We start from the raw sequence: 24,974 nt of genomic DNA on the forward strand, positions 1-24,974 counted from the left end.
CGGCACCACCTGTTCTGCGTCCTGTCAGAGAATAACCCTGCAGGACAAGAGGCTCCGTTGTTCCTCAGGTTCACTGAGATTATGCTCGGAATTTGAATAACACTCATCAGGTCCACATTCATATTGAATACTTGACTCTTTGTTGTCTGTTAAAGCTGAACTTAAGTAATACACCATATTACTTAAGTGTCTCTCTCTGCTTTTCCTCGTTTCTGTTGGGCCGATTGTTTGACTCGAACTCTCGAATCAATCGACTTACCTGCTGGAGACCAAGGCCAAAAGGATCCGGAGGAAATCAGCTCTCCTGGGTCTCCTCTGACTCCCTGAAACACAAACATACTGTCAGTGTTTGTGAGTCCATGGTTTTCATGTGAGTCTGTGCTTGTTTCACTTCTCTGAGTAATTTTTCACCGGATTCACTGACTGCATCATTTTTTTAAATCAATTTTGGAGTTAGAAAGAGATTGAGCTGTAAAGTCAGTGACCAGAGATCACAATCAGCTGCCTCCTCACCTTAGGTCCATCTCTGCCATTTTGTCCCGCTTCACCAAGATCCCCCTGGCAGAGAGTTTGTCACCATTAGGTTATAAAATTACATTTTTTATTCTAATTTAGAAAAATACAATAGTGACACAAGACCCTTCTTTCGCACAAAACATACCCTTGGTCCAGGATTCCCATCTGCACCAGGTTCGCCCTAGAACAGCATCGAAAAAACAACGTCAAATGAACGTAACATCCGGAGAGAGGACAGACTTTTACTGAAATAAGTAGATATTCGACTGTGCTAACCCGCGATCCAGGGAACCCCATTACGCCAGTTTCTCCTTTGTTGTCTGCCTGAAATCGACCAACCAAAAGAAAAGTTCAGTGACATGCTGATGTGTGAACGTGAGTACATTACTGTCTGTGTGTGTTTGTGTGTGTGTGTATACATGCATGGAAGTGTGAATGATTGGCAATGAGGGATGTCATACCTGATCTCCTCTTTCTCCTTTCAGCCCCTTTTCTCCAGGTTTTCCCTAAAATAACGATAGAGGAGTATTTTTTTGTGATACATCTGTGTTTGTATCACTTCTATTTCTAATTATCATTTTAGAGACCATCGTTGAATGTCATTACAGCAGGGTAATGAATAAAGATGAGAGCATGGTGCTGATGTACAGACCTGGGGTCCGTAGGGGGGCAGAGTATGTTGATGAGTAGAGTTTCCTGGAAGCCCTGGTGGTCCGGTGTCCCCCTGTGGTGTAAGTAGGAAGAGCAACAAAAGTCAGAAAGAAACAATTCATCCTCAGCTGCTCAGATCTTCTGCTTTAGCACCAAGGAAATCCCACAGAATGTTCACATTATTCCATTACAAGTAAAAGTCCTCAAGTCAAAATCACACTAGTGAGACTGCAGACAAATAAATGATGATGCTGTTGTAACTGACATATCAATATGAATGAAATTACTAGATTGTTAATACTGATGCATAAACTGGCTGAAGCAGAACATTTTTTATTATTTGGATATTTCTCTAATTGTTGAGGTTGTTGTAAATAATGGATGATTCCACCTCTTTAAACAGATTCATATTTAAAGGAAAATGTATCTGTCTGAACAGATACAAGCGATGTACTTGTACAACATGGTCACTCACGTGCCCTCCTTTGGTGCCTTTAATCACTTTGGTCATAGTGCCCTGCCCAGGAAAACAAACAAACAAATAAAATGTGACGTTACCTTGTTAAATTTGCTATGGTTCACACACTTGACACAGTTTAAGATCAAATTTCATGCAGTGTTTACAGAGTCATACATTACATTACCTTTTGTCCACGCGGACCTGGAGGCCCCGGAGGACCCTGTCGTACGACAAAATAACAGCATCCCAATAAACACATTACATCATAACAGATTAGGCCTCACAATCTAAACAAATGCACACACTTTACCTTTGGTCCTGGGAAGCCTCGGTTACCTTGCCATCCTGGGTTTCCTGTAGGCCCCTGACAAAATGATAATGACAAAACAAAAAGTAAATGGGAAAGATCGCAACTGAGGTCAGTTAAGTTTGAGACAATTGATTGAATTGAATTTGTCTTACAAATATTCCATGGATCCCCGGTGTTCCTTGATCTCCCTGTGGATGGATGTTCAAAGATTAATGAATTTTTTTTGCAGCAATATCAAGGTGTCCTTCAGTGAACTCATGATACTCACCCGGAAACGCTCGATGTACACACTCATGTCCAGAGTGTCTCCCTTCTCTCCCTTCCTGCCTGATTGTCCCTTATAGACGGAAACAAATAGACAACGGTGAGAGAGCAACGGTCAGGAAGTCAAACTCTATGTAATTCACAAACTATACTATCCAGACAGGTTTAGAGTAACACTTACAGGAAAACCAGGTGCGCCATTATAACCAGGTTGTCCCATTAAACCTGAATCTCCCTTTGTCCCGTTACAGCCGTCTGCACCTGGCTTCCCCCTGGGCCCAGCTTGTCCTGGGTGACCCTGCAGAGTCAACGACAAATCCAAACAGTCACACAAAGAACGAGAGTTCAGCGAGCTTCTACTGCTTTCATCCACACTGAGGGATAGACTTACAGGTATGCCATCATTTCCAGAAAACCCAGGAACGCCGGTTTGTCCCTGTGGAGCAACAAGAATCACACATAAAAAAAAGAAAGATAGATGGTATTATTTTGAACAATTATTGAAAAGAAAGAAGGATATTTTACCACATTTCCTTTAGGACCTATGATGCCACCATGACCGCTGTCCCCTCTGTGCCCCTTTGGTCCTTGGATGCCTGGATCACCTGGTCTCCCGTGAGGCCCCTGTGGACCCTGAGTACCAAGAGGCCCAGGTTGACCCTGAGAGTGGGGAGGTAAGAAAAACAAAGAGTTGATCAACTTCATATAAAAGACAGAATACTTCAAATAAAGTACCAGCCTCTGTACATCCTCTAGATTGATTTTTCAGAATGAATGAATGAATTGCACGTTTTACTGTATAAATAATGTATTGAGTTTTACAAGTTTCACAAAAGCGTTATAAACGATGGAGATATCTGCGATAAGAGAATTATATAAACTTACCTTTTTAAAACGAAGAGAATTTGATGGAAAGATTTGAAATAGGTGTGAAATAAGTGTGTATCTTGGGTTGAGAAGGAAAGCATCACAACAATGCAACAAAAGACGTGACAAAATATATTTCCTTCCTTTTTTTAATGGAATTTTTTTCTTTAGATTTTCTGTTTGCATCACAAGGGGGAGACAGACTTTTCTTTTTGCTGGTTAAAGCCTCTCCATCAGCACTCTGCGCTCTCTACTGCCACCCAGTGGCCACACGTTATAATTGCAAATACTCCATTTGATTAAAAACTTGACTGTGAGGCTTTGGAGCTCTAAAGTCATAAGCATTTGAAGCTCTACAGAATATATTTCAGCATCACTGACTGTCTTTTTGATTTTTTTAGGGTCAAACATTCAGACACTGAGATATTTTTACACACATAGTTCTTAGCATATTATTGTTCTATCTCCTAATAAAGTCTTCTCTTTGCCAGAATTGCTGCAGCATTATGACAAAGACAATGGCAGGATAAAAACAAATACACAAGGTGTCATGGGTATCGAGTACATGTACATGTTCCGTGCTGGTGGGGCGCATGAGGGCAAAGAGCTTCATCTAAAATGTCAGGTAGTAGAGAATCCCCTGAGAGAAGGAAAACAGACCCAAACAAACATAGTTTCTGTTACTGTCATTCACACGGATGGGGGAGATGCTCCATGGGGGGCAGAAGGTAGATAAAGGTTGGTGGGATGGAAACAGAATATGGACAGTAGTTACAAGGGTAAAAAACGTAAGGACAATGATACCATGGGAATTTGTACGGTCTGAGATTTGATGGGGTCAAAGAGTGGTGACCCCTGAGGTTGGGGGGGCTGACAATGTTCCTGTGAGAACCAACAAACACGGTGATGTTATTCGTCCCCAGATGTTACATGACGCCAGAGCCAAGTGTCTCGAAGGAATTAATAAAACTGCAGGGAGCCTAAACAATGTCAAATAACAACTCAAACAAGCTTACAGACAAATCAGATGCAGATAGTGTGAGATAGAGCCTAATATAAATGATGGCTTGACGTGTGTGTGAGAATGTGTGTTTAGTCCCACAAAAGCTATGGGTGGCTTTTTGGAACAGGAGGTTTCGTCTGTGCTTCAATCACGACCCTGCAGCTGCTGCCTATAGAGCGATCAACAGTCCCGTGTGAACAACTCAAACGCAACATCGTGAATATTGGGAGAGTTATTTGGTCTGTGCTGTGGGTGTTTTACATTTACAAATAAAAACAGTCAGATAAATATTTTATGAGCATTCAGAGATGTGATTACATCGATATATCTAGCTCATAATGGAGATGACATCACGTTAGTAGTTATAGCCATTCATCATGGAAAATGTTTGAAGAAGAAAAGATAAATACAACTTGAAATGGAATAAAATGGGGAAAAAAGTTTTCAAAAAAGAAAGAATCACATCATATTCTGTACTGATTCCCAATATTATGTAGGGTTTTCAGATTCAAGTTTTAAAGACAAGTGAGATTAAACAGCGTAGCTAGCAGCTTTGCTAGCAGCTCTGTGAAGCTGCTCATTGGTGCAGTTATTCTTTGAGCTAAATGCTGTTGTCAACATGCTAAAATGCTCACGATGCTAAAAAACTTAAAAAACTAACATGCTTATACTTAGCGGGTATAACAATCAAATAGTAGAGTAACAAATTTCATGGTGATTCATTGTCCAGACAAAACACAAACCACCTTGTTGTGGTTTTAATGACAAAATCAACGAATCACCAGAATAGGAGTCATCCTCTGGGAACCATGAAAACCTGCTTCTTCCATTCGCAGATGATATGATATTTCATCGGCTGCATGAAAACGTAGTCAAGGGATCATAATCAGTATGATTAATTGTCTGGGAACCATCGCCCACAGTAATGGTTCTACCGACCAAAACAGTCATGCCACTATAGTGTGACTAAAGAACTTTGCACTGATCACATTGTCGAAACAGTAATAACTTGGCTGAACCCTGAAGAACAAAAAAACAAAACAGTGGAGCAATTGTTTGGAATCCAAATGTCTGCAAGGAAACAGCACATAAACCTGTCATCCTGCGGTGAGACGAGCATCACAACATTGATGCCATGGTATCTCTTGCCAACATAACTGGGGGTGTTCCCAATCCTCTCCATCTTCATCTGGATTTCTTTGTTTTTCTATAATAAAATTGCTCATTGTAATTTGTGGTAAGTTTATATCTGGAGATGAACTGCCACCTGTTTCCTTTGCTATAAAACCCTTCAGTTGTTATGGAGAGAAAAAAAAGACATGAAGTGTGGTGAACTCTGCCTATACACAATAACAGTTGTAAATCATCATTCTCATAAAAAGTATATTAATCAAGCAGACTCTTCATTATTTTGAAGACAAATGGTTTTGTCAGAGTAACAGATTTATAATAATTCACACAGAGGGAGAATGAAAATATACAGTGACAGATGGGAGGAGTGGAGCGAGCTGGAATGGTGTACTTAAAAAGTGGCTTATTACTGAAATAAACTGTGTGTAGGTGTGTGTGTGTGTGTTCATAAAAGATCCTTGTGTAAGGCACTTGAATGGTACACCGTGTTCACTGATGACTATCTTTCCGCATGGTTTGAGCACAGGCCTGATAAAGACCAGGCTCCATTTATAGCTGATAATAGGGGGGAGATGTTTCTAAGGGCAAACTTGTGTAAGAAAACAACAGCTACAATGCTGGATCCACTGAAACACGCTCAGAAATAAAGTTATAGCTGATAGATGCGTAACTTTGGATACAGTCGTAGTAGTTTTAAATATACTGTAGTATTACAATATACTGTTCCACTATCATTCCCCTACTCCTCTATTTTCTCTTTTTTTTCTAATCTCTCTCTCCAGTCCTCCCCACTCGTTAATTGCAAGCGGTCCAAAGCTTCACTTCCGTTAAACCACTTCACTCCCCATTCTTATCTCCCCCACTACTTCCACACAGGATTTCCAATTCCGACGACTTGGAGGAGTTGTTGCATCCGTTTGCATCTATTCAAACCCTCCTTTGTCCGTCTGTATTCTTCCCCTCTCTGTCTCTGCCGGGCAAAGATGACCCAACACATAAACCTACAAGTCAGTCAGCAGCAGATCATGTGGGGGAAAAAAAATAACTTAAATATAAGGCATGAAAAATGACAAGAAATGGCAAAAGCCACGGAAAGAAGAATTAAAAAAGCACTGAAATTGCAATCGAATCACTGAACATCTGTAAAATAAATACTTGTGATAAAGGAGAGGCTCGATGGACATGTAGTGTATCAGAAACCATAAGACTGGCCCAGAAAGACAGAGGAAGTATTCAGCTCGGTGCAGTAACATTCTGAACCTAAACGGAGAAGTTGAGTGATCTTCAAACAAACAAAATTTAGATTTAGATTTAGATTCACCAAAGGTCACTGAACGCATTTACATGCATGTCCGTTTAGGCCCTGAGTTCGTCTCCGTCTTTGGAGGCCGGTCATGACTTTACCCGATTACGAAGCTCAGGAGACACGTGCTGCCCCTCTGGCTTTTTCTGTGACTGTAGCTGTCTGTGCTCCTCTCTTTTTTCTTTCTGTCACAGTGAGCTCACGTCACACCTTCGGCCTCACGTCTCCTGAGCTCTCGTAATGGCAAACGATGAGCCATAAATCAGCAGTCAAATCTGCTCAAGTCACAGGGTGAAGAGAAGGAGGTGAGGCATGCAGAGGTTATAGATCACAGCTGACCAGCTCGCTAAACAAGAGAAACTTTTGATTGCAGATATTTTTGCTTCAACTTCGGTAACTCAGGTAGTTTTTTTGTTTTTTTTAGTGTACGCGACCACAAGAAAAGGGAGATCTGTCTCAGTGGGCTTTGAAGTTCGCAACATATGACCTTTGGCCTTCAATTTGAATAAGGAAAAGCTTGGTCACGTTTTATAAAACGTTAAAGTTTCATATGAGCTGAGTGTTTCTTTCATTTTAACCCGAAACATTTTTATAAGTAGCGCTACAGAACAACACATGTAAATCATGAAATTATTATTCTAGTTATTGTTCTATTTAAAGTTAGGGCAAGCTGGATATTTTGTAAATATCACATATAACACCAATTTCAATGCCTGACAATGACAATGAGTTTTTTTAATTGCACATTGCTGGAATTCAAATGGCTTTCACTAATGTGTGTTATGGTTAGAATGATTGTAATTATTCTAAATTTTAGGTCTCAGCCCCAAAGAAAAAACTTTAAAGAAAGATAATATAAAAGTAGAGACAAATGGCAATGAAACAATGGGTGACTCTGAATATACACAGGGAACTCGCACTGAGAACGATTGTAAAAGAGCAATAAAACACCAGCACTGCTCTGGAAACTGGTGTCTGCTCTTTATCTGATTAGTTCTCACCTAATTTGAGGGCCATAAAACACACTCTTTCTCACACACACACACACACACACACACACACACACACACACACACACACACACACACACACACACACACACAGGTGAATGAAGTGACTGATGTTAAGGATGATGAGATGCTGACGGGGCGGAGCGAGTCTTGAACAAGTCAAAGGGAAAACAGCAACGCACACACAGCAAGTAGATGTAAGATCTTAGAATATATAAGTCTTCCCAAGATATTCCACTACCACAACATTTTCTAAATTCTTTTTTACCTATATTATTATAACCTAGGATTAACCCCTTTCATATATCATGCACGTCACTGACAACAGCTCCATCTGTGCAGCTGTAGGAATGTGTGCGGAGAGGATTTTAGACATCCAATGTGACAAGCGAGAGTCGGGATGAGGAGAGAGACGGTGCCCACCACAAACAGGCTCTCAGCCATTTGTTATCTGTTCAGCATGGATCAGTTCCAAAAAAAACTTGAGCTCTCATAGTGAGATTAATAAAAATGAAAAAAGCATTGTCATATAATTTGACACATTTCCATTTCCACTTCAGTACTTGTGTAGCTTCAACCTGAGCAAGTTCCTTCATGACATCTCACCTTTATCAAGACTCATTGAAACCCTCTCTTCACACTGTAAAATGCAGTGATCTATTTCTCTCCTTGTGGGTACGTGGGGGTGTTTGCATTTCTCATTCCTAAATCACAGATCTATTAAAAGTTCCCCCCGGTCTGACTCCATAAATTTCTTCTGGGCAGAGACCGTCCCCTAGGGTGGATGGTTTGGGAACGACCCACTGAGGACAGGATGGGAACACACAGTCCAGTGCGCAAACCTCTGACCTCAGAGAGGAATTAAATAAATCTGTAAACAACTGGCCGGAAGCTCGCTCTGTTATTCCATCTGTCTGTCAAAAAAAAAAAGAAAAATAGAAGAAAAACAAAACCGGGAACTAAAGAGGACATTTTCTGAATTTATTTTTGACTCAAAATTGAATTCAAAGATAAGAGGAATGTTTGACGAATCTCAGGAAAATCGTCATGTCTTGGATGCAACTTTAAAAAACAGTGGCATCAAAAATCAAAGAACAGGACTTTAATATTCCCTACATTATATTTATTTTCATTTAACATCTTCTGTTTCAAGTAGCTCCAGCATGGGGGGATGTTTGTTTTGTAGTACAAACAATAAGTCGTGACTGATCTTTGTAGTGAAATACCCTCGGTCCTCGGGACACAGCATGCACATATTAGTCATTTAAAAAAATGTCTGTCTTCACTCTGTTGCAAACAAAGCTGAAACACACAGTTCCAGATGTCGTGCCCTTCGAGTGGTTGTATACACTGTATCTCCTGAGAAATAACACTGGCATGTAAACGGAACATGCCGTGGTGAGGTAGGACTGATGCTAAGCAGTGTGAACTTCATCCTCTGATGTCATCAAAGTGGGACAGGGAGCGGACAGCGCCCACAGACACACCTACAGACCACGATGGGCACTTTTACATTCACACAACACTCATGTCATGTACACTGCCTGTGAGCGTCTCTGTGAGCTTTATTTATACTATAACCGGTTTTAAAGCATACACAGAACCATAACAATGTTAGAATATTATGATGAAATAGTCGTAAACTGTTGGGCTTTGAACAATAAAAGCATCAAGGACCATAACTTTAATTGTAAGAAAAGTTATAGAACTCATCTTACACTACGTAAAAGCCGATCACTGAATTGATTCTGTGCTACAGAGGAAATGAGTGTGAAATTAGTGTGAAGCCCTCATTCACACTAATAAGGGATAAGTGTGAATGAATGAACCTAAGGAAAGAAAGAAGACAGGAAGGAACGTAGATAAGAAGGAAATAGGGTAAGAAATAAAGGAAACAAGGACTGAAACGAGGATAGAAAAGGAAAGGTCGGCGAATTACGTCTCTTTCTAACTCCCACATCAGGCCTCAGACGTTTCATTGGATGGGGTCCCACTGCTCTGCGACCCAGCTCAAATATTTTTCTTGGACCCATTTTTCTTGGACTCATTTCCTGAGGATCCACATCCTTTCTAAGTGATGCCCCGTGGGGGAAAAGGAGGATTAGCTCCCCTGGAGGGGGAGGACTCAGAGGGCAAAAGGACTCCGAGGCTCGGTCCGGATGACAAGAGGGTCCTCAACTGGACGCCCTGAGGGGGGCTGAGGCAGAATAAATAAACATCTGTAAATGATGTTTAGATATCTATTAGAGTGTGTTTAGATCTCCTGGCCGTGGTCGGGAGGTCAGCTTTCAAGAACCCCTGACGAAAGATTATGTCCTGCTTCTAAGAATCCTAGACGTCCGTGGTGGATCAGATCAGAGCAGGTATGAAATGACACACTTAACGAAAAAGCATCAAGGGTACAGGTGGAGCAGGAAGTGATGAAAAATGTATATCTGTGGGAAAGTTGTGTGGTGTTGCCATGGAGACAAACCTCCAATCAAATTTTGTTGGAAACATCACTTGAACTTTCACGTTCTCAGCTGCACGAAAACAAATTCCTCTGACTCATCTGCTTAAAATGTCCCATGTGCAAAAGAGAGAGAGATGGAGTATGGGGATCAAAACATTCAGACAAACATAAGTCATGTGTATGTCACTCGCTTTGTTTCTCATGGAGGCCTGCTGCTCTTTGTTTAGCCATTCACCACACAGTTGGTCCGGCAGCTCAGAGCCCAGTTTATATTAGAATGAATGTGTTTAGGCTCTGGGCTAATTTCTGCATGCACGTGTCATCTTCAGCTGGGCACGTGCAAACGCAATGTGCCAGAGATCCGACGGCATTCGGACCGGAGCGAGAGGGCTGATAATGACCAGTGGGTTAGTCTGACGTGTGTGTATGTATGTGTGTGTGTGAGAGGGTGGGGGTTGAAGATCAAGACTCGAGGGGGGGATCCAAGCCTGAGAACAGAGCAGCTTGCACCTCCAGCCATCCCAGGGCTCTCTGGGGCCAGACACCATGTGTGTCTAAACAGGTCACAGCTGCAGCTTCAGTGTGTGTGTGTGTGTGTGTGTGTGTGTGTGTGTGTGTGAGAAAGAGCGAGACATGGCGCAATGAGGTGTTGCTCTCACCTCAGAGACCAACCACCTGTGTGTTTGTATCGGGTGTCGGTGTGAGTCTGAGTGTAATGACGTCCATCACGGCCTCTATAATCGCACTGTAACACGTATCACTGTGATACAATGCCTTTACACCTTCCATACAGTGGATCGCCCAGAGCGCTGCGTCCGTCTGTTTATATGGAAAAACTCAGTTTCCTAAACAAAGCTGTGCTCTGACATTGTCCATCACACCCAAGGGCACGGAAATATGTGCACTGAATTATATATGGAGTGAAACAGTTTGAGAGGCAACAGGAGCAGTGGTCATGTGTGAGAACAATGTTTAATATATTTATTTTTTGGTATTCTTTATTAGGATTTTTTTAGGATTAGGATATCATTTTTATTACTGCCTGTTTTTTGAACATTTGTGGGTGACAATTAAATATGTTTGGGGCGAAATGCCAACAACTGTTCTCAATGGGAAATTTTTCCATGTTAGTAATGTTTACCATATAAGTTTTGTATGTGTCATGGTAACAGTCGCTAAGTAGCACACAAACTAGAGCTGAGGCTGAGGGGATGTCTGATTGATGGAAATAAAAAGAGATTTCAAGGTGATTCCTCTCTCTTTTTATTTCCAATCTCTTGAGTTGCAGGTATTTGGTGATTAAGTATTGAACAAGTTGACCTGATGATGGCAGTATATGAAAAATCAAGGAATAAAGTTAATTGATTCTCAGTAGAACATTTGCACAGAACTGTACACCAGCTCATGGTGGCACGACTGGATAAATCTATCGGATCACCAACATCATTACATTTATGTATATTCTGGGGGCCATGGATCGGAACCAAATTCCATGGTCATCCATTCAATTATGAGTCTGACCCGACACTGTCATCCCTGCAGCCACACAGCTTGCTTGGATGAAAAATGATCAATAGAATAATCCATAGTTAAACTGACAACTGTTTACTTGCAGCCTTAATGAACAAAACACCTTTCAAAAGACCAATACGCACTGCCCAATGGAAGGTCAAGAAATAAAACAACACACATCAATGGGGAAAACCCAATGAGATATAAAGTCAAATACCCAGCTGTGATGTTGGCCCTTTTAGCCATGGACTGCAGCCAGTCACATTAGTGTCAGGGATACCCTTATAATCCTCTAAGGTCTCTTTCCTGACCCATCCAGCTGGCCCAGCCCACCGTCCAACTTTGCCAGCCTGGAATATTTTTTTCCCCCTCAGTCTCCCACATGGGGATGCAACACCCACTGTCATTCCAGCTGCCATACACATAGCTAGAGAGTTTGCCATGGGGCAAATCAGGGCAAAAGGTCCATGCATGTATGTGGTTTACCGTCTAAATGAATGGGGAGATTATCTTGAGTGTATAAATGATATCAGGTTGTTGCTCCTAAATCCATGAAAGTCAAGGCCAGTGTTTTACCTTGACCGTATGCCACAGAATAAACTAAGAAAAACATTACAATACGAGACCTCCTGTCTGCTCCTGAGAGAAAATGTCTGCACTGAAAACATGTCGTTCTCATAAAAATTGAATAAATATGAGAGGATTTAAAGGAGATGTAATTGTTTCCTCTGTAGCAAGTCCCCGATGTAGGTTTCACAACAGGGACTGATGGTGAACACATGCTGTTGCTGTTGTGACCCAAAACTCTAGGAACATTTTCCCATCAGCTCCGAGGATTCTCTATGTCGACCATTACATTTGCAAACATCCCAGAGGGCACAGGGCGTCAACACCTCATTTACCCAAGTTTCCTATTGTGCAAACACAGAAGTAGACACCAATGATTGATGTGGAAAACATGGTGTTTGTTTGTGTTTTTCAGTGAGAGGCAGATGGATTGAACTGGCGACAGCAGGCGTCCAAAAGAAGAATAACGAGGAAACAGTTCCAGCTTGTAACAGAATATAAATGTGGCTGTTATTGTCATATTTCTCAGAGACCGGAGCTAAAGTACGGCTAAGTTCAGAGTTCCACTGGGCAACAATCTCCCAGTCACAACACGAAGCAGAATATTTCAGACTCGTTCTAATCATTTGATCTTTGTTCAATTCGTTTGCCCTCACAACGTGTGCTCCGCCTGATGAAAACACAGTCAGGCTTAATATAATAACACAAGGCCAGTGTCTACCGCCAAAGTACATGCAAGGTCGAAGAGAGAGCAGACTAATGAATGACTGCCACTGTCATCGGCTGCGACTAATCGGTGTTCCTGCTGTCAGATGGATAACGTGATGGTGACAGTATCAAGGTCAGTGAATGGCATCCTGGGATATTCCTTCAGTGGGGAATCGAGATTAAGATGACCACTTTCATGGTCAAGTAGAGCCGAGGCTTTTATAGGAATTATAAAAGGTGTTTGTATCTCAGGCACCGCATGCACGAGTGTAAACTTCCCAAAATCCAAAGGAGCGTTACCTTTACCCTACACTCTGAAAAGCCAGTGGGAGCGTCGAGAGCTGGTTTGGGAATCAACCCAGAGGATGTATCACTCTTTAACGAGGCTTATTTTAATGAACACAAACCGTGACCTCGCAAAAGCTTTTGCTGGCTAATGAAATGTTCCTTGGCCCTGAAAATATCACTTGGATAACTGGATTGAATTACCACATGAGGCTTATCCACCAGACATGACGACGTTTATATCTTACGTCCGAGCAGACAAACAGGGTTTACTTCAGTCCTCGCACACTTGTTTTTGCTCTTGTAACAGTAACACGCACACATCAACTTCCAAAGAAAAAGAAATCCCAAACTTGACAGGCCTGCTATTCCTTGTTAAGTTTGCTAAGCTGTGACTGGACAATCATTGTTTGTGGAAAGGGGTTTTGGCAAATGGTCAATATTCTCTTCCATGACTAAAGCATTTCATAACAAAGTATATGCCCATTTGCATGTGTTACCCGTTTTTTGTGTGTATATATGTGTGCGCAATAGTGTGTGTGTGTGTGTGTGTCTTTTAAAAAGAGATGCTCCTGTGTCCACATCAACAGTAGTCCTCTTGTTCCCAAACTGCAAGCAACATCTTAAAACTTGAGTGTGAGCCACTTTTATAGGCTCTAAAACCCGGACCACAGATGAGTGCAGGACGGCGGGTCAAACCCAGCTTTCACGGTTATGGGAGGCAGACGAAGATGTCATTGGGGAAATAAGATATGATCTTGTAACGTTCAGTTTTCAAAGTTACGGGGGAGCTGCGCTGTAGTGTCAGCGTGCTTGTTGTACTTCAACTGAGAAAGTTAAGACGCATCTGATAAGAAACAATTCTCATAAAAGTGTCTGACAATGATGGAGCATTTTAGCAGCTTAAGACACAGCAACTGGTGGATACCAAAACAGAGCTAAAAGCAGTGTGAAAATCAGACTTAGATGGGTCATGTGGTCAGAAGTATGACTCCAAAAAAATGGAAATGTTGCTCTGTGTCTACTGGATGTGTAAATAAGCAACTGTTGGTGAAAAGCTTCACCATAACAACTTTATGAGATACATACATGCATAAAATTGTTGTGTTTACTTACACGTTGACAGTTCATAAATCGTATAAGAATCTGTCCTGTTATGATCATTATTGTTCCGTGAACCGATGCTCGGCTGCAAGCTGAAAGTCCTCCTGCTCTTTTTTGAAACTTCATCTCAAGGTACTGTTTTTGTCAAAATGTATTTTTGTCCTTGATCAGTAAGCAGACTGTTCTGAGTCAAGTGCCACCGAACGAACCACATGAGGAATGTGTGAGGTGTGGAGATTTAACAGGCCAGTTAAGAGTTTGTCTTTCTCCCAAACACTGAGGCCGAGGCATCTTTAACATCCCTGAGCTGTTCCCACAGCCACCAAAGATATTTCTTTCCATCTTTTGCCTGGTACTGTACATCGTGTCATCGTCCTTGCTGGTTTAACACACACAAACAGCTGGTGAGTGTCTGCTTGTCTCAGCTTCTCTCCAGACGTGTCCTACTGCTCCACAGCTTTCATTTTCACACAGGACAAAACCAGCTTGAATTCCTCTTTCCAACAATGTAATGAAAGAAAATCCCTCTGTCTGAGTTTTAGTGATTGCGGCAGGTTGGGAACCTAGAGAGATTCTATACGCGCAGATTTTTGGAGGCCAACATGTCTACTTTGCACGCATGTCACTGCTGTCAGTTGAAAAAATTGCCAGGGAGTAAGAAAACCATTCTTGCATTCCCATGCATGTTCTGCCTTTGTGAGTTTCAGGATTTGCTTTGACCTGGTTTTATATATCGGAGGGTTGCAAAATATCCTCACTGTGTAGAGGTCATGGTCCTCCAAGCACAATACAAAACACACCAGTACAAAGGCTTACATCCTTTGGTGAAAACACTGTATATTCAAGGGCATCTTTGATCTCTTGTGACCCTACCGCATTCCTCTTGATGCCCTTATCCTGTCCTTGAGGAGACAGGAAAGTACACGATAGTCATGGTTACAGGATTCAGTATGTAGGTACAGGCCATGGACTTGTTTTTATGGAACAAGGAAATCTTGGCCATTTATAGCTTCAAGCCAAGCACACAGACGATCTTGTTCCCACAAAAAACAGACGCCGTCTATATTAAAAGAAGATCAGTGGACTGTCATTGTGCTCGGCTTCCTGAGACGTGTGTCATTTCCTGTTCTTCATCAGCTGTCGTAAGCTTTTCCCAGGGTGGAAAGGCCGGCATCCCTCCATCTGCATAGTGTCTGTGATGGTGACTAAATCTTCACTTTCACACACGCCCACGTTATCTGTCTCTCACTAACGTGTCATCTGTCTTTCTCTCACTGCGTTTTTATCTCTCAGTGTAGAGGATGAGGAGAGACGGTGAGCCAATGCCGATGGACGCTACGGTTCTTTAATCCAAAGTTTCTTTTTCTCTGCAAACCCCAGCTCCACTCCCCGTTTTCTCAGAACTGAAGTCGGAAAGACTACGCAGTAACAAAAGACACCATTGATCTCGGAGTCCTACACATGTTTTCTGGTGACGACGCTGGGCGACGCTTGCGTTCAGTTTCTCATGTTCTCATTGCTTTTCATGCCTTAGAGAGTAAAAAACTTGTGTTTCAAGGTGATTTCTCCCTCCTTTATTTTCAATCCACTAACAATGTAGAAGAACAATGAGGACTTTGTGAAGTTTGCTGTGGGGAGCTTGATATTTTTCTGTGCGCCCTCTCCGTCAGGGCAGTGGGTGGTGGAGTTCAGCTTGCCAAATCTCTGCTCTCCCCCTAAAGCAGAAAACTCATGGAATTAACATATTTAGTCCCCAACAAACAATCCAATTCATTGTCTGTCTCTCTCATGTTCTCGCTGTCTGGCCCCTCGACTGTGTCCTGATTTGAATCCACTCAACATTTCCCTTTCTGTATCGCGGTGATTATTCTGTCGAATGAATTCTGGCATTCTCATGAAGAACCTTGTGTGACCCTATTTTTCGCTGCAACATAATTCATTTCTCTTTTCTTCCAGCATTGGGCCCATCTTATATTTTTTTTTATCTTGAATTTAAAAACAAATCACTCTGATTTTGTGGCCACTGGGGGTCAATGCAATGCGCTGTAAAACTATGGCTCCAACAAATGATTATTTTCATCATTGATTAATCCGTTGATTATTTTCTCCATAAATCGATTAGTTGTTTGGTCCATAAAATGTCATAAAGTGGTGAAAAATGTCGATCGTGTTTCCCAAACCTCAAGATTATCTTTTATTTCATCCACAAACCAAAGATATTTAGTTTACTGTCATAGAGGAGCAAAGAAACCAGAGAGTATTCACATTTAAGAAGCTGAAATCAGAGAATTTTGATAAAAATGACTTGATCGATTATCAAAATAGTTGCCGATAAATTTAGTCTTCGATTACAAATAAAATAATCGATTAACTGTTGCAGCTTTAGTAAAAAATCACACCAACATATTATCAACTTTTAAAGGTACGGTGAATGTTTCACCAAATAGTTGCTTATAAACACTTCTTACTGACACAGAGCTCCAAGGGAAAACAAAAGCATTCATCTGGAGTCATGTTTTTGGCCACTTAGTCCTTTTTTGGTCTCCACCAACTGCTGTGGTACAAGAAGACTTCTCACAGTGGTGATTCTGCTCCAATACCATGATCCTACAACTCCACAGAGCAGCTGAACCAAGTTGCTGACATTACCAAAAGCCCCATTGATCCATTAACAACCATCGCCCAAACACCACAGCTGTGTTAAGTCTCAGCGAATCCAGGCAGCTGTGAAGGATCAGTTTGATCCAGTCAGCGAGGCGTTCGTCGTCATGACTCTCCTCAGGGGGGGAGGATTTGGAAGAACCGGAGATAGACGTGAAGCAAAAGATGCAGAGGGGCGAACACATCTGTGATAATCCATCTTGGTTTCCCACTGCATTCACAAACAAGCACATCTGTGAATGCATTTGGAGGGAAACACTTACTAGACTGAGGTCTTGGAAAATGTTCATATTATTAATGCCTTCAATACATCAGGGATTGAAACTGACACAAAAGACAAAGACACATTTAAAAGGCCTGGCTTCTTGAGAAGCTTATCTTTCAGAAGAAATACAGAAGTGTGTAGTGTGTGAGGTATGTGTAAGTTGTTTTTCTACTTCTATCTTTCCTTGTTTTCATAGACAGAGCACAAGTGATGCCAAGGTCTGGCGGCACGACGAAAAGCTCTTCACTCTCTTCGCACTGTCATTATCACTTCTTCACTAAATTATCAAAATTCTTTCCACCACATCTGACTAACGCAGCGAAAAGAGCGACAGGAGCAGGCAGGAAGAGAGAGGTGGTCTGCTGATCCTGTCGTCGGACCTTTGCAGCCTTCAGACGTGGAATGCGGACCTTCCCCTCTCTGTCTCTCTCGCTGTGCCTCCTTATGGGATTTCCTGTATCCACAGCAGGCGTGCAAGTCAAAGGTCAGACTACTGTAAAGTTGATCCGGTATGGTCTTATTGCATGCCAAAAGTACAGTCGCAAGACCATTTCTGTCGTCACCTCCCTCCCAAAAAGAAAGGCTCCCTCGGGAGCTGTACTTGTGGTAGACTGGATGTTTTCTAAGAGTCAATGTCAGTCCTTGAGTTTAGCACAGCTGAGCTGAGACATTCACAGTTCCTATGAGCAGTTTTTGGAAAAGATAAGAGAAACAAAGGAAACTGGCCAATTCCGCTGTGGAACCTTTTCTCTTTAAAATGCACATTGGGTTAAACTAACTGTTCTGTACGTATGTAGGTTCAGTACATCCCTCATTTTTACTTTGCCAGTTGTAGTTTGATTTTGTACGAGAGGTTATCACTGTGGTTTCATTCACTGTAGATAGAACGACAATGACTTTAAAGCAGACACTTCTTACATATTTACATAAACAAAGGTTCTTCCTTGCATGTGTGCGACGTGTATATGTTCATATGTTCTGTATGTACATATTGATAAATTATGTGCTACCGTATTTTTAGCAGGCATTGTTTTGGATTTTTTTATGAACCAGAATGAACAAGCATTCAAAAATATGGAAATAGAAACACAAATCAAATAATAACATGAAAATAATTTAAAAACTACAGTAGCTCTGAAAGCAGACATACTGGGGCTTTAGATCTTTGACAACTCGTCTCTAAAAAATGCTAATGGTATATTCTGCAGCTCAACAAGCAGTTACAAGAAGTGATACAAGTAAGTTCAGGTTGTTTTTGACTTTTACGAGAGATGTTTAGCCTGCCCTCTACGGACGCATGTAAGCTGACATTTAAGGCATATTCCATCCTTAAAAAGAACAAACAAATTGTTGGAGACGAGTGTTGCCTGTCTGATTGTGAAAATGAAAAAAACTTTCAGCATGTGGAAACCTCAGTCCAACTATCACAAAGTTATCTGATGATCTCTGCGGCACATGTATGAAACCAAAAGCAATTTGAGTCCTGCAGAACCCCAGTCGCTCACTCTTCACTTGTTATCTCAGCATGTTTAGTCTATGTCTGTCTCTCTGATTAAAAAAAAACCGCCGGCATCAGGTCCCTCTCTTTTTTCTGTCTCTCCCGAGTGGGTCTCCCACACTCCAGACCCTCCCTCCGCTCTGGCCTCCTCCTTCACGGAGGCTAATGGTTTGATCTTCATCACTTCAACTTTAAAGACGTCCGATAAGTGTTTCAAACTAATGAGTTTCAGCAGCACAGATTTCCTCGTGGCTGAAAGCCCATGTCAGCCTCGTGCATTCACATCATCTAACGTGTTTATATTGCATTGTTTCGATACCTTAACTTCTCACACAAGGGCGTTAGGCCATGATAAGATGTGGCGCTTCCATGAGTTGTGTATGTGACTTGAGACAACTACGCTCACGCGAAGCGAGGATCAACTACATTGGCTTTACTGAACATTGAGTGATAAAATGGTCTAAATAATAGCAGCATGTGGGTGCTCTCATTGGGCTTAAAGGATAAGCCTTTCAGAGAAACTTGGAAAAAAGTCTCCTTCGGCAGCCAAAGTTATCGATATTACAACCTGCAGGTGCATTTAGAGAGCCCCATGTGTGATCATGGCCTTATTTGGTATATTCAAGAGGGAAAACCAATTCAAGAGTTGGTTGACACAGAGGAGGAGAAAGAAATAGAGATGGACATATAGATAGATATTAAGAACAGTAACAGAGTTTGGGACTTACCCTGGTTCCTTTCTCTGGGAAACATTTACAGCCACCGCTGCAGTCTCTTCCTCCACAAGGGCCACTGTGCTTCTTCCCACCCTGTCAGACACAAAACAGACAACATGCAGGTCAGAGATGTGATGTCAGAGGTCATATATATACAGAAAACTTTAACAATCATTTGCATAGACCCAGGAGACGTGTGCGTCCATGTGTTGCTTGACTTTCCCCTTTGTGCACTACACGGGACACAGTGTGGGGTAAACCGTTGTGCACTGTAGGTGTGACCGCCTGTGTTTGTTTACAACGTGATTTGTGAATACAGTTGCTGTTTATCCGTGCGGCTCTGCTGCATGAGTGTGGATGATTGTTGCAGCGCTGCATGCGCGGCCGAGTAAATTGGTCTGGTGTGCATAGAGGATGTTTAGGATGCAGCTCCGATGACTCACTATGAACATCCAGACATAAAGGACAGCCATGAAAGTGTTATTCATCAGAGATGCTGGGTCCGGGCCACTGACAGGGGCACAATTTGTCTTTTGGATGTCTGCATACCAACACAACCACCCACCATCACAGGCTGATCTGTGCTAGAAATGACACAACTACACACACAGCCCACGGGGTCAGTGTGGACGTGGCACGATCAAAGAAAGCAGTGACACAAACGGGATTTCCCCACCCGCGGGTCAGAGGTGTCCCGGTCCTGGGCCAGCTGAGATAGCCGGAGACGTCAATTAAGGCTAAATGGATTATTGGAGAACTTTTGCTTTTATGCAGGGTTTTAAATTAATATCACAAGCTGAACCTCTTTCCCCTTTGATCCGTTGCCATGACCTCATTACTGGACTCATCAGAAGCAAAAGCAAAACCTTAACAAACCTGCACACACGTAAGATGTTGAGAGGCGCACCTTCACCGTCAGTGCTGCAAAACAGATGCACATCAAGACAAAAGCTCAAATTCATTGTTGTAATTAACTTCATTACTGATCCAAATGTTTTTTTAATAGATGTGTGGGTTAATCACTGACTAAACCATGCAGCACTGTTTCCATATGCCTGGCAAACAAACAAAGCTTCATGACAGTTTAATTACTCCACTGAACTTGTTCCCTGTGGTGCCTGAGAGTGAATACAAATGGAATACACCAGAAAAAGAACATTCGACACCAAGTTTCCAAATTGTAAGGTGTTAGGTAAAAAGGCTTCAGTGCTGTGTGAGTAAAACTGAATACAAACATGCAGAGAAGCTGCATGTAGCTGGTTATGACGTCTCCGTCCTGTGTCGGCCTACACAATCCACCCACACAGCCATACCATAGCCTGCTTAGGCAGCAAATGCCATCGATACCCTCCCTCCTCCCTTGGTTAAAAAGGCACTCTATGCCCACAGCGGTAACAAAGTGGCAGATAAAGAATCAGAATATTTCTCCCTCCCCACTGTGACAGCAGATCCCAGTGGAGACAAAGGCCACATTGAGACCCTCCTCACAAACAAAGACCTTCTTTTCAAACACAGACGTCGTCCTTTAATAATCCCCTATCGCCTCAACAAAAAGGCCCCGTCTTCCCGCCCTTATGGAATGCACATGGCTGCATTTCCCCCCCCCGTCAACTATCAGGGGATCTGAGGGGGTTCCTTTCAAACTGCTGTTTGATATAATTGTGACATGCTGTGATGGGTTCACATTCACCCTATGGCGACAGACTCACTGTCCACAAACAGCATTCTTCACTCATTTTGAACTGATTATGTGAAAGAGAAGCTTTTTTTCTCCCGAACACCCTGGCAACATTTTAGCCTCTGGAGTGGAGGCAAAGTCAGGGCATGACCTTTCTCCACATTGCACGGACAATGGACCGCGTCACCTCCGGACAGACGCACAAAGGAATGGCTCCCATAAAGGCGATTACACGTCACGTAGCAATGCACCATCAATTCCACTCTACCGTTTGCAGGTTCAAAATAGCCGATGGCCGTTCTAGTAGACAATAGGATTGTGCTGCGGTATCCTGTTTTCTCCAGCTGCTGACACAAGTACACACTCTTCCATAGCTGCATGGGGAATAAGGAACACCTTGGAAACTAATTGGATGATATACTGCCCCAGGTGAGTTTTCAATAAGCACTAAATTTCAATCCACCAAAATCAAGAAGAAACAATCATTTGTTAATGAAATAAGGACGAGGTTCAGACACTTGCTGCTGCCTATAACAATTTTTTCTTCCCTGTCTTTCTTACACTTGCAGTTCGGTTTAATTGATCCAGACCCATTGTTGTTTTTTAGTTCATGCTCACAAACACACAACACAGCCTGAATCGTCAGAGTGCGTTCACCCACATTGTCCAATGACTGACAGCTGCAGCACTTTACTGTACATTTACCTTCTTTGATGAGCTCACATGGAAATGAATAGTATGTAATGAGAGTGCACTTATATCCTTAGAAGACTACTTGTCTTGTTGGGATTGTGACTGTGTGGCTGCTAAAGTTTCACATGTTTCATTCACGTTTTGATTATAAACCAAAAAGGCCAACCAACGCACACCTGAATTCGACTGAACCGGTAAGATGATGCTAAAACTCAAGAGTCTGTTTCCGTCAACCAGACTGAGAATGCACGAAAAGTTCGATCCCGATAATTGTTGTGCAGAAGCAGAGCAGATCCACAACAAGACTTTTAGCATGTTTTTAAACGCTCAACTACGTTTGTGTGTTCAGGTTAAAAGAACATTGGGTCATGCGACAAGAAAGACATGATTCCAGACCACCCAGCACCACAGCATGGGGTTGTATAGATTGTTACCATAAATCTGATACCTACAAGCTATAAACGAGGTCTGGCTCCCAGTCGCAGTATTGAATGCTTCATCTTCGGATAAAAGAAGAGGCCTAGTAGTGAATGGTCATTTCCGCCCTACACGTACAGATGAGTTGATGTCAGCACATTCATAATTCTTTTCTTTATAATAAAAAGGATTTAAGATCGTAATAGACAACTTCCTTTGTCTTTGTTATGAGGGCTGTCAAACAACAGTGTATACGACGCAACACAATGGCCATAAACCCGGGGCAGTTCCGAGGATCTGGTTTGCTGTGATTGTTCATCGGAGGCCTCTCGTTTATAGAACGACTCTTCTGTGTTTTTTTCTTTTAAGTCCTGTGAACGGCCTTCAGTGGAGATCGAATGTAACATCTGCTTTATTTCAATGCATAGATGTAAACAAGTTTTCCATACAGACTCCTGCTCACATTGACCTGTGCATCTGTGTACAACACTCAGACCAAACACCTATAACCTGGAGTGAGAATTCTTTGTTGTGTATATGTTCTTCAAGCTTCAGTGGTCAGATTAATGTTGTTTTTGTTTCCTCCCTGTTCTTTATGGCTGCTCTGGTGCCTCACTGTGCGTCAACGTGCAACGACTCCTTCAGCATAATGTACCGTAAATGAAATAAAACCAGCTGGGTCAACGACTCTCTTTCTCACGCCGGGCTTTTCTCTATCACGCACGCGCACACACAAACACACACACCATTACTATCAATGCTATTAAAAAGAAATACAGAGGTTTTTTGGGCTTTGTGAACAGAGAAAAAGATGATGAGCATGATTTTAATTAACTTTTTCCTCTGGAAAGAAAGATTAGTTACAGATGCTTTTACAAGCCTTTATTAGGCAATAAAGCGGTGTCCTGTTTGAGATGGTAACGGAGTTTAGTTTATTTTCCCTTTTAAAATGTTGGAACATGCAAACCTTTGTCATTTCGCCTTTGAACCAAATTGATTCATTTTCTGTGTATTGACTTATTCCTATACTGCCCAGTCTTTTGCCGCCATCGCACAACTTATTCAGACATGATGATTGTTGGTTTATGTGGATTGCCTGTGGTCAGCTTGAATCACCAGTGTGTTTACTGTAGGTTTACCAAGACACAACCACTTCCCACCACTTCAGTGTCAAGAGCCGCCAACATCAACACAGCATCTCCGCCATGAGAGCCGGCCATTGACGAGACAAAAACATAGGACAAATGTAGACCAAACAAAACTGAAGGCAAATTATGAATACAGATGCAGAGGAACAATGTCAACTTTTGAGAAGGAGCTACAACTAAGGAGGCGAGTTAGTTCTTTGGCCTCCAGCTGGAGTCTGCCACATTCAAGAGGCCCAAAAAACAGAAGATTGTGGGAGGATTTATGATTCTTATGCCGATGATACAAGGATTAGACACAATGGAAAAATAATCCCTGCATGGTTCAAAATGACAAATGCCACTAAATAAGATTGTGAAATTGAGTTGGGACTGATCTTAAAAACTTAGGGTAATGCAGACCAGTGCATAAAACACCCATTAATGGAATGCAGAAAATGTATTGTGAGGCCGCTCCCCTGTGAAATGAAACAGCAAAGAAGGCATAAAACACACACACACACACACACACACACACACACACACACACACACACACACACACACACACACACACACACACACACACACACACACACACACACACACACACACACACACACACACACACACACACACACACACACACACACACACACACACACAGGCAGAAGGACACAGATGTGAGTCCATGGTATCGACACGCAGCTGTACATTCCACATTTCCCACAGTGAATTCACCAAAAAAAAGAATCAAATTATTCCAAAAGATTGTTAACAAACTAAAAACCAAAGCTTTTGTTTGCAGATATTGTAATTTTTAAAAAAAATAGGTTCTGAGCTCTTTTTGTTACACACATATCATTTCTAATTTTGCTGTTGCTTAAACATTCGGGCATTGACGGATCAATCTGATGCCACAGACAGATCCTTGTAACATCAATCGCTCCCTGGGCTCCAGTGATGGAAATGACGAACTGCCCCTTTGAGCTGGCTTCTCAGTTTTCACACATAAAAAGGACAAAGTTGAGCATAAACAGTGTTTGTGTGAGACCCCTCCTGTGTTCGAGGGATCAGATGAACCGAGATCACAGACCGTCGCAGGGCAGCGTGTGTTTGATCTGTGATCGGTGGTGACACCAGTTGGTACCCTTCACTAACTCACAACAATCAGACCAAACTGAGGAGAGAGATGGCTGCTGTGATAATGGTAACGAAGACTCTTGAGGCTGTTGGAGTCAACAGAAACTAAATCCCACTACAAGAAACACCACAAGTGGTTAATCTATGGGCTGTTTGTCAGGGGCTGTTGCTCGTCCTTAGTGAAGGATGTGACCTGTGGCCTTTCCACGCTGACCTTGACCCAGAGGAATGTCTGATGTCACTGTTCAACTCCGAGGATGACCAATTCCCTTCTACGGTTACTCGTCAGGCATAGTGGACGCGCAGAGGCGCTGCGATCATTAACCTCTGGCCTCAGGACGAGTAAGGACGTTAAAAAACCAACGCCGCCATAATTCTGCCAAGAGAGTGAGCCATGTTTGGACAAAGGGGAATTCTGCAACTCTTTGCCATCTCAGCACAAAAATGTCTTCTGTCTGAGCAGCGCTCAAACAGCCATCGAACATTGTTCAGTCGTAACCGAAAAATCTGCATATGCGCAGTACATTTGATGTAAAAAGATTTTCTTGAATTAAAAGCATGGGCTCAGTTTAACCACTACAACATACAGTAGGTGAGTCAGAGCAAATGGCAAAACACCCTGACATCAACCGTTGGT

The 24,974-nt window shown here is 42.2% G+C and overlaps 1 protein-coding gene and 1 long non-coding RNA gene across 3 annotated transcripts in view; one reads left to right on the forward strand and one right to left on the reverse strand.

Moving 5' to 3' along the window:
- Positions 1-24,974, reverse strand: part of col4a2 (collagen, type IV, alpha 2) — a 48,384-nt gene that overhangs the window by 12,554 nt on the left and 10,856 nt on the right. For both annotated transcript variants that reach the window (XM_035604013.2, XM_035604011.2), the window contains exons 4-18: positions 19,296-19,376; positions 2,727-2,861; positions 2,593-2,637; positions 2,383-2,499; positions 2,206-2,274; positions 2,090-2,125; positions 1,938-1,991; positions 1,812-1,847; positions 1,643-1,684; positions 1,169-1,240; positions 978-1,022; positions 793-840; positions 662-697; positions 514-558; positions 260-323 (exon numbers count right to left, since the gene is read on the reverse strand). In XM_035604013.2, the coding sequence (XP_035459906.2) occupies positions 260-323; positions 514-558; positions 662-697; positions 793-840; positions 978-1,022; positions 1,169-1,240; positions 1,643-1,684; positions 1,812-1,847; positions 1,938-1,991; positions 2,090-2,125; positions 2,206-2,274; positions 2,383-2,499; positions 2,593-2,637; positions 2,727-2,861; positions 19,296-19,376 (925 nt within the window). The remainder of the gene's footprint in view (positions 1-259; positions 324-513; positions 559-661; positions 698-792; positions 841-977; positions 1,023-1,168; positions 1,241-1,642; positions 1,685-1,811; positions 1,848-1,937; positions 1,992-2,089; positions 2,126-2,205; positions 2,275-2,382; positions 2,500-2,592; positions 2,638-2,726; positions 2,862-19,295; positions 19,377-24,974) is intronic.
- On the forward strand, positions 1,912-2,593 carry LOC118282706. Its single transcript, XR_004784328.1, has 3 exons — positions 1,912-2,045; positions 2,167-2,301; positions 2,453-2,593. It is a non-coding gene; the product is annotated as an uncharacterized LOC118282706 (long non-coding RNA).

Source organism: Scophthalmus maximus, chromosome 14 (genome assembly GCF_022379125.1).
Source record: "Scophthalmus maximus strain ysfricsl-2021 chromosome 14, ASM2237912v1, whole genome shotgun sequence".
NCBI lineage: Eukaryota > Metazoa > Chordata > Actinopteri > Pleuronectiformes > Scophthalmidae > Scophthalmus > Scophthalmus maximus.